Genomic DNA, 11,206 nt, shown 5'->3' with positions numbered 1-11,206 from the left:
ACTCTTATTTTCTTCTAAAATGTTTTATATATAGATCGTCCTTAAAAGATGAATTATTATCTCTTCTTTTTCCCTTCTTTTTCCTGATATTTTAAAATGACTAAATTATCCTTTTCTTTTACCTCCTCAATCAATTATGTTGATATTATTATAAAATAGAGAAGATATATTAAATACAAAGAAGAAAATTAGACAAAATGAATTGAACTCTTCTAGTGAAATATGTGCATTACATATTTATAATAAAAGTAAATTTTTTCTTTAATATGAAAATGTCAAGAGTCCACAAGGAAATACATTGTATGATTCTTGCACACAATAAAATGATCTTGATATAGAAGGATGCATTGATGTGTTCTTTAGTTAATATGGGAACGTGAATCTCCAAGATTGCATATTGAGATGGCTAAGATCTTCATTTGGAAACATCTTTTGATATGATCTCTTTGAGTGTGATAGACATCCATAATCAATATTATTTGTAAAACTCTCCCTGGGATGTCCATCAATAGATAATGTACCTTGTCAAAATCTTACTAAGAAAAAAGTGAGGTTTGTTTCTTATCTACGAAGGATCAACTAGTTGATATTTTCTCCAAACCATTTTCATTTCAAAGATTCAATCTCTTACTAGGCAATCTCCATGTCTCCTCTCTGCCGTTGAGATTGCTGGGGCATGTTGGTGAACCTCCACAAGTCCCATAGAAACTCTACCACAGAAAATCGCAAAGGCCAAGTTTGAAGAGTTTAATGTCAAATGAATTACCTCAAGTTGTTTCAATCAAAGGTGGAGATCTCCTTTCAAATAAATTCAAATTTGAAATTCAAAATCAGAGTTACAAGACAATTCAAATACATCAATAGTTAGACTGTCTCAAAGATTCAAAATTCAACTTGGACTCTCTCAAACAAGATTCAAAATTCAAATCTCAACAGTTGGACAAGAGAGTCAAAATTCAAGAGTTGTAACTTAGTCGAAAACTCTTTACGAATTCTTTTATAAGTCATGTACATACCATTCAACATCAATATATGAAATCACAGCAGCTTTCCAATCGTGGATGTAGGCTGAATCAAGCAACTGAACCACGTTAAGACCTTGTGTCTTCTTCTCCATTTCTTCTTCTTCTTCCTCACATATAATATAAATTTTCAACAATCGAAGTCGACCAAGAATTTGGGAAAAGTTGGGCTTGAGAGGAGAAAGGAGAGGAGGGGTAATAAGGAGTGGATGACACAGAAAGAGATCCTGTAGTTGTTTTTTATGTTTTTATTTATTTATTTATTTATTTATTTATTTATTTATTTATTTATTTATTGGGTCAATGATATGTTGTAGTTGCTTAATAGGTAGAAGGGGTTGCAGAGGAGGGTGATGAATCACTTCTGATATAAGGTTCCAGTGCCTTCATGAGCTCCTCTTTGTTAAGGACAGATTGTCTGTTACTACTTAGCTATATACTCCCAATACACTGTATCATATTTTTCTTATATAACCTACTCTGTATTTTCTATAAATACATATTGTAAATCTCTACTTTGATATATGAGAAATCAAATTCTACATGGTATCAGGTTTTAGTTTCGAGCATTTGCCCTAATTCCTAGTATGGCTTCCGCCCCTTTCTCTTCTTCCTCTGCGATGTCCTCACCATTGATTGTGAGCATCAGCGTTGCTGTTCCTTTACCTCTAAAGCTCAATTCTTCTAATTTCCTCTTATGGTGTGTTTAGTTTTTACCACTTCTGTGCGGCTATGATTTGTTGGGTTATCTAGATGGTTCGTTGCCACGGCCCTCTGCAACTCCTAGTTTTGATGATTCTGTTTCATCTCATTCACCAACAAAAATATGGGATCGTCAGGATCAGCTTATTTTCAGCTGGTTGGTTGCATCGGTGTCTGAGCAAGTTCTTCCCCATATAGTTGCTGCCAAGACTTCGAATGAAGCATGAAACAAGTTGAATCATGTGTTTGCCTCTGGTTCCACATCAAGAATCTTGGAATTAAAGAATCAGCTCTTTTGGGTTCAGTGAGGTTCTTTGTCGATTGGAGATTAGCTTCTTGAAATTCTTTTTATTGTAGATACCCTTGCTGCAACTAATGCCCTTAATACCCGAGGCGCACTCTTTGTTGCCATGTTCTCCCACCAACTCAACATTATTAGGAAGGGGAAACGTTACTTTTTAGCAACCGTTGATCTGGAACGATCTAGGTCGTTCATTCAAAATTTACTTGGCTATAAAGCCTTCACTTTTGTCTCTTTCTATTCTTCTTCCTTTTACTGCAAATGTGATTCTTAAATCTCTCAAGTCTTCAACAATCTGTCGTGAAGTCAACCTCTAATTTGTTGATTTCAACAGCCCTTTTACACCTTAGTAAGTCTATTTCTTAGTTGGGATCATGGGTAGTAAACTTTTAAAGAAGTATGATGCCCATGGGAACCTTAACGTTCCCAAGGAGCCCTAGAGGGAGTATGGAATTAGAGGAGACCCTTTTGAGGGAACCTTTCCCACTTCTTCTTCTAATCCTACTTCTGCCTCTGGTAGTGATCACGTTCGAGAGGACACTTCTTCTAAGGGTACTGCAGAACTAGGCTCTCCCGTCTCAGTAGGCTTTGAAACCCCATCTGATAGGAGGAAGTCTAGTTTCACCACTAGATCAGGCCCTTAATACTTCCCTAGTCTTCTGCTCCCCAAGCATCTTCGGCTGATGAGGATTGCTTTCCGAATTCCTTCTAACTTTCATATTAGAATTCCAGGCCCGCACGAAAGGGCATGCTTGCAGAGGGAAGGAGAATTCCCCCTTTATTTTGACTCCATGCTTGGAGGAATGAGATTACCCTTCCACCCTTTCATCATGTAAGTCCTCTTCCACTTTAACCTTAACCCTGGGATGCTTTCTCCCATCAGATGGAGGAGTTTGGTTGGGTTCATTGGTTACTGCCCTAACATGGGGGTAGAATTTATCCTCAATGTGTTATGTTGTGTCTTTTCCCTGAAGATCATTGAACACGAAGGGTGGTATAGTTTTAGCAGGAGTGGGACAGCCTAGGTCAAGTTCATGGTGTTTTTGGATGGTACCTTCCATCCAACAACAAGGGTTGGAGGGACAAATATGTGGCATGTCATCCTTCCCAAGACTATTGTGTTGGACTGGTCTACTTACACTAGGAGTAAGTTGAGGAAGGTCAACAAAGAAGCGCAAACTGTCCGTAGAAGAGGACAGAATATACTAGAAGTTCGTTCGATGCGAGGGGGTTCCTATCCATGGGTGAGAGATGAACTTCTCTATCCCCCTGATGAAGTGGGGAATCATGGATGGTGAGCCCCCTTGCCCTTAGTTCTTTCCTTCTCACCTTTTGTTTGTCTTTCTTTTTTTTCTTTTCTTTTCTTTTCTTTTCTTTTTCTTTTTCTTTTTCTTTTTTTTTTTTTTTTTGGGGGTTTTTTAAAGAGTCACTATTGTTCCTTATACTTGTGCTATTTTGCATTAGGTCCTCCAATGGCTGACCAGAGGGCATTATTGGCATCCTACATAGCTGCTCAAGCTATTGCACATGAAGAGTGTGAACAAAATCAAAGGGACATGCAGTGGTCCCCCTATTGATCGCAAGAGACTTCCAAGCTGTGATGTGGGTCCCTGCCGAATCAGAGATGAGACTCTGATTGACTTGGACTAGGAAGAAAGGGAGGAAGCTGCACGCTTCCCTTCAAAGAGGACTAGAGCGACCAGTACATAGGCTCCTACTGGCCTCACAGAAAGTCACTTCTCAGCTTCCAGCTGAGCCAAGTCTTCAAACCAAGGATGGCCGGAAGCGTCCTGAATCCCCGCAAGGCGAAAGAAAAGGTGGTGAAGACCATAGGGTCTGAGAGCCTTGCTAGGAACATCCCAGAAGAGATGGCATACCTAAATCCCTTCTTATGGTGGGATGGAAGGAGTTACTCAAAGGGCTCCCAGAAGGCCACTTTCTGGAGGAATCTAAATAGCAGGGGTTCCTCCTTCATGGCACCAAGTTGGAGCCCTGCCATGGGGGTCCCCTCTCCATCCTTCGCAACATTCACCACAACAACCTCCGCTACCATAACAACAACCGCACCAACAACAACAGCAGTAGCAAGCACAACAATAGCAACAACAACAGTAGTAAGCACAACAACAACAATAGCTAAGACTACTACCACTAGGGTTATCCAAGGAGCTGCCCTAGAGGAGAGTTCATGAGATGGGTTTCCCAATGGCTCATCTAAGAATGGGCTTTTGTTTCCAGGGACTCATTCAAATGCAAGCAATGGTTGGAGAATGCAGTAGCCCCCTTTGATCAGAAGTGTCTACAAGATATGGCCTTGGGGACCCTAGAATCTACTACCGCACTTTAAGTTAGCTTCAAATGATGATACTAAGGCTTTTCTTCCCCTTGGTCTTTAATTGACTTCCTTCTCTTGTAGAAATGCCTATTCATTTGTGAGTCAGATTGGAGAGCTAACAAGAAGGAGTTGGGGCCTCAATGCTAAAGTGGTGCCCTCAGGAAAGATGCTACTGTCACCAAGCTTCAAATCAATGATCTCACTGCAAAGCTTGGGGAGTCTACTGCTAAACTTGAGGGGGCCACCAACAAGCTAGAATTGGTGAAGAAAAGGTTGGGGAAAGATCAAGCCAACTCCAAATACCAGAAGAAGGGCAAAGTGGAGGCCAGGAAAGCTGAGAAGGAAGCCCACGAGGCCAAGGATGCTGCCATTAAGGATAAGGCTAAGGCCCAATATGATTTGGCCAAAAAAGTGAAAGAGGTAGAGGGTCTAGAGCAAGAGGTGGCTAGGCTTCAACATGAGAATGCATTTTTGACTTCACAAAACTTGAGATTAGATTCAGAGAAGAAATCTCTAGAGGCTGAACTTCAAGGACTCAACCACCAAGTCTCTGATCTCAAGGAGAAGGCTAGCACAGTAGAGGACAGGGTTCTGGAGAACTTCAGGGCATCTAAAGAATATAAGGATGAGATCATCAAGGCAACTCTGCTAGTTTTTGAGCAAAGCCTTGATACGGCCTTCTCATTTCTGGTTGAGAAGTTTCCTGAAGAGATGTTTAAATAGTTCTATCCCATGCCCTTCAATGCTAACACTTGTGTGAGGTTAAACATTCTAGTGTGAGGTTGTATGGAACCTCCCACGATCGCTACTCCAGCCCCCTCAACCTCTAAAGGTCTGTTTCCATAAGGACTACCCCCTTTTACGCCATTTCCATATGTGGTGGAGGAAAGTCTTCCTGAAGAAAAAATGGAAGAGGCGCCTCCAACAAGGCCTGAAATGAAAGACGGAAGCCATTCAGTTGCTTCCAAGGCACCAAAGATTGGCCCTAAAGAGCCAACAACCACTGCCACTACTGTATGAAGGTCCATTTTCTTGCTCACTTTCTGATGTCTATAACTTTTAGTGAACCAAATCCTTATATTCATGTATATTTTTCACTTTAATGACAATTAGATCTCTTTTTTCAATTGCATCAACACTGTATCAATCCTCTTTGTCATTCTATTTCTCCAAGACTACTCCTCTCCTTAGGTTGAGTAACTTGACATACTAAATAATTGGCTAGTCAAACGCCAGAAAGAATAGGAAAACGAAAGGCAAAATTCACTAAGAATGCGTACCCAGTGAGTGTTCGAGTAGCCACTTCTCGGAATAAGAGACATGCTGACAAGTAACTTGTCACTTGACATAATTTTATTGATAAAATTTTCTCAAATGCATGGCATTCCATGCACGAGTAAGTGGCTTATTGGTTCTAGAATCGGTAAGCTTGTAGTTTCCTAGCTGTAGCTCACCAACCACTAGGTAAGAACCGTCCCATCGAGGAGACAACTTATTTCTCCCCCTTGGATTAGAGATATCTGATTGACAGAGCACTAAATCACCTCTCTAGAAAGTCTTGCTTCGTACTCTAGAGTTGTAGTATTTGGCGACCTTTTTCTGACAAGCCACATTTCAGCAGAAAGCAGCTTCTCGCACTTCATCCAGAAACTCCAAATTGGCCCTAAAACCGTCTTCATTTTCCTTTTCACTATATTGAGATGACCTTAAAGAGCCTGCTAACACCTCCACAAGAACTAAGGCATTAGTTCCATAGGATAACTTAAAGCGGGTCTCCCCTGTTGGAATTCTTGAAGAGGTCCTATAGGCCCATAGAACATGGTATAACTCCTCCAACCACTGTTTGTTGCTTTCCTCCAATATCCTCTTAATCCCATCAAGAAAGGTCCTATTAGTAACTTCAACTTGACCATTACATTGTAGATAAGCGATTGCTGCTCTTCTGAAGTCAACTTGATACTTCTGACCAAACTCCTTAAAAACTGAATTATCACATTGTGTTGCATTATCTGTTATGAGTATCTTTGGAAGACCAAACTTGTAGATGATTTTGGTTAAAGTGAACTTCTCCATTTTCTTTTCTGTTATGGAGGTCACAAGTTCAGCTTCTACCCACTTAGTAAAATAATAAATGGCCACTATAAGAAACTTTCTTCTTGTTGATGCAGGGGGAAAAGGACCTAATATGTCCATTCCCCACCTTGTGGAAGGAAGTAGACTCAAGATTGATATCAATATTACTGTGGAGACCTCTGAACAAGAGAATGTACCTGACAAGGCGTGCAACTTCGCAAATAATCTTGAGCATCTTTAAGCATAGTGGGCCAATAGGTTCCTTGCCCTAGGATTTTGAAAGCTAAGGCTTTGTCTCCCATATGTCCTCCGCAAATACCCTCATAGACTTCAGCTAAGGTGTATTGAGCCCCTGCAAGGACCTATGCATTTCAAAAGAGGTCCCTCAATTGATTGTTTGTAAAGGGCACCCTCTACCATCATGAATTTTGATGCTCTCCTCCTGATGGTGCGAGCATGTTCCTTATCCTTTGGCAAATAATCACTCTTGAGATAAGAGATTAAAGGATCCACCCAAGATGGCTCCTTTTCATCTATATCCATCAATTATAACTCCTCAATACTTGGTTCATAAAGTACTTCTTGATAAACTGAAGCCTCAATATCTTCGAATCCAACTGAAGCTAATTTGGCTAATATATTAGCTTTAGCATTACTTTCCCTAGGAATTTGAGTGATGACAGAGTTCAAGAAATGAACCCTCAAGTCATTAACTTTAGCCAAATATTAAGACATTCTTCCCTCTCTGGCCTTATAAGTTTCCTGAACCTGGTTCACTATGAGCTATGAATTGCTATAAACTGCAATGCTCTTGACACACACGGATTGTGCTAACCACAGGCCAGCCACCAACGCTTCATACTTAGCAACATTGTTTGTTGTTGGGAAAGTGAAATGAAGTGCATAGTTGATTGTGAAGCCATTTGGGCTCTACAACATTAAACCAACTCCACTCGCTGCTGCATTACTAGCTCCATCCACAAAAAATGTCTAGGTTTCTAAGGACGTCTCAGGCTCTTGAGATGAAGTTCATCCAGTAGAGGATTCCACCACAAAATCAACTAAGGGCTGGCCTTTGATAGTTGTCTTGGGTTTAAAATCAACTTGGTGTTCACTCAATTCTCTCGCCCAAGACACCATTCTTCCCTCCAAATCTGGGCTGTGTAGGACCATTTTTAAGGGGACATTGGTTAACACAGTTACCGGTATGGTGAGCTTCCTAATGGATACCATTACAGCAAGAGCTTGCTTTTCTATCTCTGGGTATCTAGACTCAGCCTCGAGTAAAACATGTGACACATAATAAATAGGTTTTTGGACGCCCTTTTCTTCTTGAACTAAAACTGAGCTTACACCGTTAGGCGAAGTTGCCAAATACAAGAAAAGTTCCACCCCAAGGACCAAACAAGTAAGCAAAGGTGAAGTACTTAACTTAAGTTTGAAGTCTTCAAAAGCCTTTTGACATTCTTCATTCCAAGTTGTCCCAGTCATTGATTGAGAGACTTCAAAGCCGCAAAGAGAGGCAAGCTCTTATCTCCATAATGTGAAATGAAACGGCTGAGTGCAGCTATCTTTAAGTTAAACATTGTACCTCTTTCATCGTTCCTGGGGGCTGCACCTCAAGGATAGCCCTAATTTTCTCCAGATTAGCCTCAGTGCCAATTTTCTAGACCATAAAGCCTAGGAACTTTCCAAAATAAACTCCAAAAGCTCACTTTTCGGGGTTGAGACACATTTTCTGTGCTCTAAGAACCACAAAGACTTGTGCCAAATCACTGATGTGATCACTTTGCTTTACACTTTTCACCAACATGTCATCAACATAAACTTCCACGTTACGCCCAATCTGTTGACAAAAGATCTTGTTCACATCTCTTTGATAAGTGGCTCCAGCATTTTTTAGACCAAATGGCATCACAGTATAATAGTAACATTCTCTGCTGGTCATGAAGGCGGAGTGAACTTCATCTTATGGATTCATTAGAATTTAATTGTACCCTGAATAAGCATCTTTTAAGCTCAATATCTCATAATTAGTAGTGGCGTCAATCAACAAATCAATCCTTGGCAATGGAAAACAATCTATGGGACACACTTTGTTGAGATCAATATAGTCAGTGCACATCCTCCACTTCCCATTCGCCTTCTTCACCACCACTACGTTTGTCAGCCATGTGGGACATTCGATGGGATGAATAAAACAAGATTTCTCTAGTTAATCCACTTCTGTTTGAATGGCTTGATGTTTCTCAAGGGAGAAGTTCCTCCTTCTTTGGATAACTGGTGTTACCCCCTTAGCAATCCACAACTTATGCTCACATACACTTCAATCAATACCTAGCATGTCCTCTGCTGACCAAGCATAGACATATGCATTTTGTGCCAGAAACACTACCAGCTTCCATTTAAACTCCTCCCCTTACTCAGAACCTATCATAGTTCCACGCTCTGGGTTTGAAACACTTAACAGGACTCTCTGAAGAGTTTCCATTGACTCTCCCCTTTGCATCTAGTTCTCACCTCTATCATCCCGTACCTTAACTGTCGAATCAATGCCACCAATTGGTATTGATGGTTGCTTTTGGATGAAGGTGAAGTAGCAGTTCTTGGACTGTCTTTGGTCAGTCTTACAGACGCCAACATCTTCCTCAATTGGGAACTTTATCATCATATTTCTGGGAGAGACTATAGCTCCCAACGCACTTAGTGTCGATCTCCCCAGAATGATGATGTAGGCTGAAACGTTGCGCACAACCTTGAATATGGTAGGTAGTTTCACTTGACAGGGATAAGTCCCCACCATCATATCAAGTTGGATATTTTCCTCTACGGTGGTGGAACTTCCCATGAAAAAATAAAGAAAGGTTGCACTTGGCGTCAATGCCTCCTGGTCTATCTTGAGATGACTGCAAGCATCTAGAGATAGAATATCCGTTGATGATCCAATGTCCACCAATACTCTATAGACCATATGGTTGGCCAACCTGACCTTAATGACTATACCATCATCATGTGAACTGCGAACATCCACTAACTCTTTTTTAAAAAAAGTATTAGGTTTATAGTGAACAAAACATGTGTTCTTGGAGGGCTCAACAACACCTACCACATGCAGACATCTCTTAGCTTGGCAGAGAGACTCAGAAGTAGGTCTCCCAAAGATTGTGTTAATCTTTGGGAGATCCTCGTCCCTGGAAGTTGTTGGGGCCTTTCGTCTAGATTCATCCCTTTGCCTAGGAGGAGTTATGTTGCGTCTTCTCGAAGGGGATATTTCTCCTTGACGGTCAAACATAACGTATTGGTTCAAGTGCCCTCCAGGAAATAGAAGTTATACGCTTGGGCATTATGGTCATTTTATCCATTTTGGAAACTTTGAAAATAGAAATTATAGCCTTGGGTGTTATGGTCATTTTATTCATATGAGGTTGGGGGAAGTTGTCCCATTTGGAAGGATTCTTAGGAAATAAAATAAAAATAAAAAAGTGATTGTCCGACTGGAGACACCTCTTGGGGCACAATGGGTTCAAGGCACACCAGCTTGTAATCCTTCCACCATTAGGAGCGGGAGGTTATCGCTGCTCTGTGAAACCAGCCTGACGCATTGCCCTCCACTCTAAGAGCCATGAAGTCCAAGCCTTCGCCTAAACCACATGGCTCAACTCCTCACTTGGAACGGGCAAGCCGGAAACTGTACCATTGAATCCGACCCAGCAAGAGCTGTACCGGCGTCCAATCACCTTATTGCCCCCTTGGTTACAAGCTCTCACGACAAAGCTCGGCATTCAATCCTTTGGAGACATGACCTTATGAGATAACAACTTTAGATGAAGTTCCCAATGTGGGACTAAACTGGAAGCATGATTGTTCTCTACTGCATTGGAATTGGTCATCTAAACAATAGATCGTTTTCAAATCCTAATTAAGATGGTATCCTTTTTTTGGTTCAATAAAGGTGGAATCCCACGCCTTCAATTTTCATTCTTTTTTTTTTATTACTTTTGAGTGAAAGATTACCATTATTGACCAGATGAGAAATCTGATCTAATATGTAATGCTCACACGGAATCAAAGACCTTTCAAATATAAATACTTGCCTTAAACATCATCTTTGCTTATAATACCGAAAAACATCATCTTGCTTATGTCGTATTGAATAAATATCATTTAAAACGGTTTGATATAGTTGTGTTATTTGATAAATGGTATGACAATAATATGAACAAAAGGATTTAAATGAACCATACTGCATTAATACGATACTGAATATCTGAATCATTTTGTACCGAATCAATATACAGTCATGGAACACATACTTTGAACTGCATATCTAATTTGGGGTTTTTTCTGTTTATATCTTCTGCTGATAGATTCAGGCATTTTTAAGCCTGTTTCTCTTGATTCTGATTTTGTAATTGGTCTATTGTTACATGTACTAGTACCTTGTGTATAAAAAAACTTCTAGACTGTTATTTTGAATTTTATCAGTACTCTAATATTAAAATTACTTGCTGTAATTGGCTTTGAAATTTGTATTCTTATTTATTTCCTTGTTTTTTTCTTTGCCATGGCTCCTACCTGATATGAGCTTGACAAGTACGAAGGCAAAGGAGACTTTGTTGTCTAGAGAAATAGAATGCATGCAATACTTGTACAAAACCACTGCCATAAGGCTTTGAAAAGTATTGATAAACTCCCCTCTTCTATGATTGATGATGAAAAGGCTGATATGATGGAGTTATGCTATAGCACCTTGATTTTACATTTGGGAAATAA

The 11,206-nt window shown here is 40.2% G+C and overlaps 1 protein-coding gene and 1 non-coding gene across 2 annotated transcripts; both read right to left on the bottom strand.

Annotated features, from left to right (window-relative positions):
* Nucleotides 1–5,974: 5,974 nt before the first annotated feature.
* LOC149019377 (uncharacterized) lies at nucleotides 5,975–6,433 on the bottom strand. Its single transcript, XM_089154085.1, has one exon. The coding sequence runs from the start codon at nucleotides 6,431–6,433 to the stop codon at nucleotides 5,975–5,977; it is 459 nt and encodes a 152-aa protein (XP_089010211.1).
* Nucleotides 6,434–9,911: 3,478 nt separating this feature from the next.
* LOC149019376 (signal recognition particle RNA) lies at nucleotides 9,912–10,213 on the bottom strand. Its single transcript, XR_016173297.1, has one exon.
* Between the last annotated feature and the right edge of the window lie 993 nt (nucleotides 10,214–11,206).

This window comes from Hakea prostrata, chromosome 4 (assembly GCF_041222555.1).
Source record: "Hakea prostrata isolate BN-2017 chromosome 4, UWA_Hpros_2, whole genome shotgun sequence".
Classification (NCBI taxonomy): Eukaryota; Viridiplantae; Streptophyta; class Magnoliopsida; order Proteales; family Proteaceae; genus Hakea; species Hakea prostrata.
Note: the sequence above shows the minus strand (reverse complement) of the source record. Positions and strands in the feature narration are given on the sequence as shown.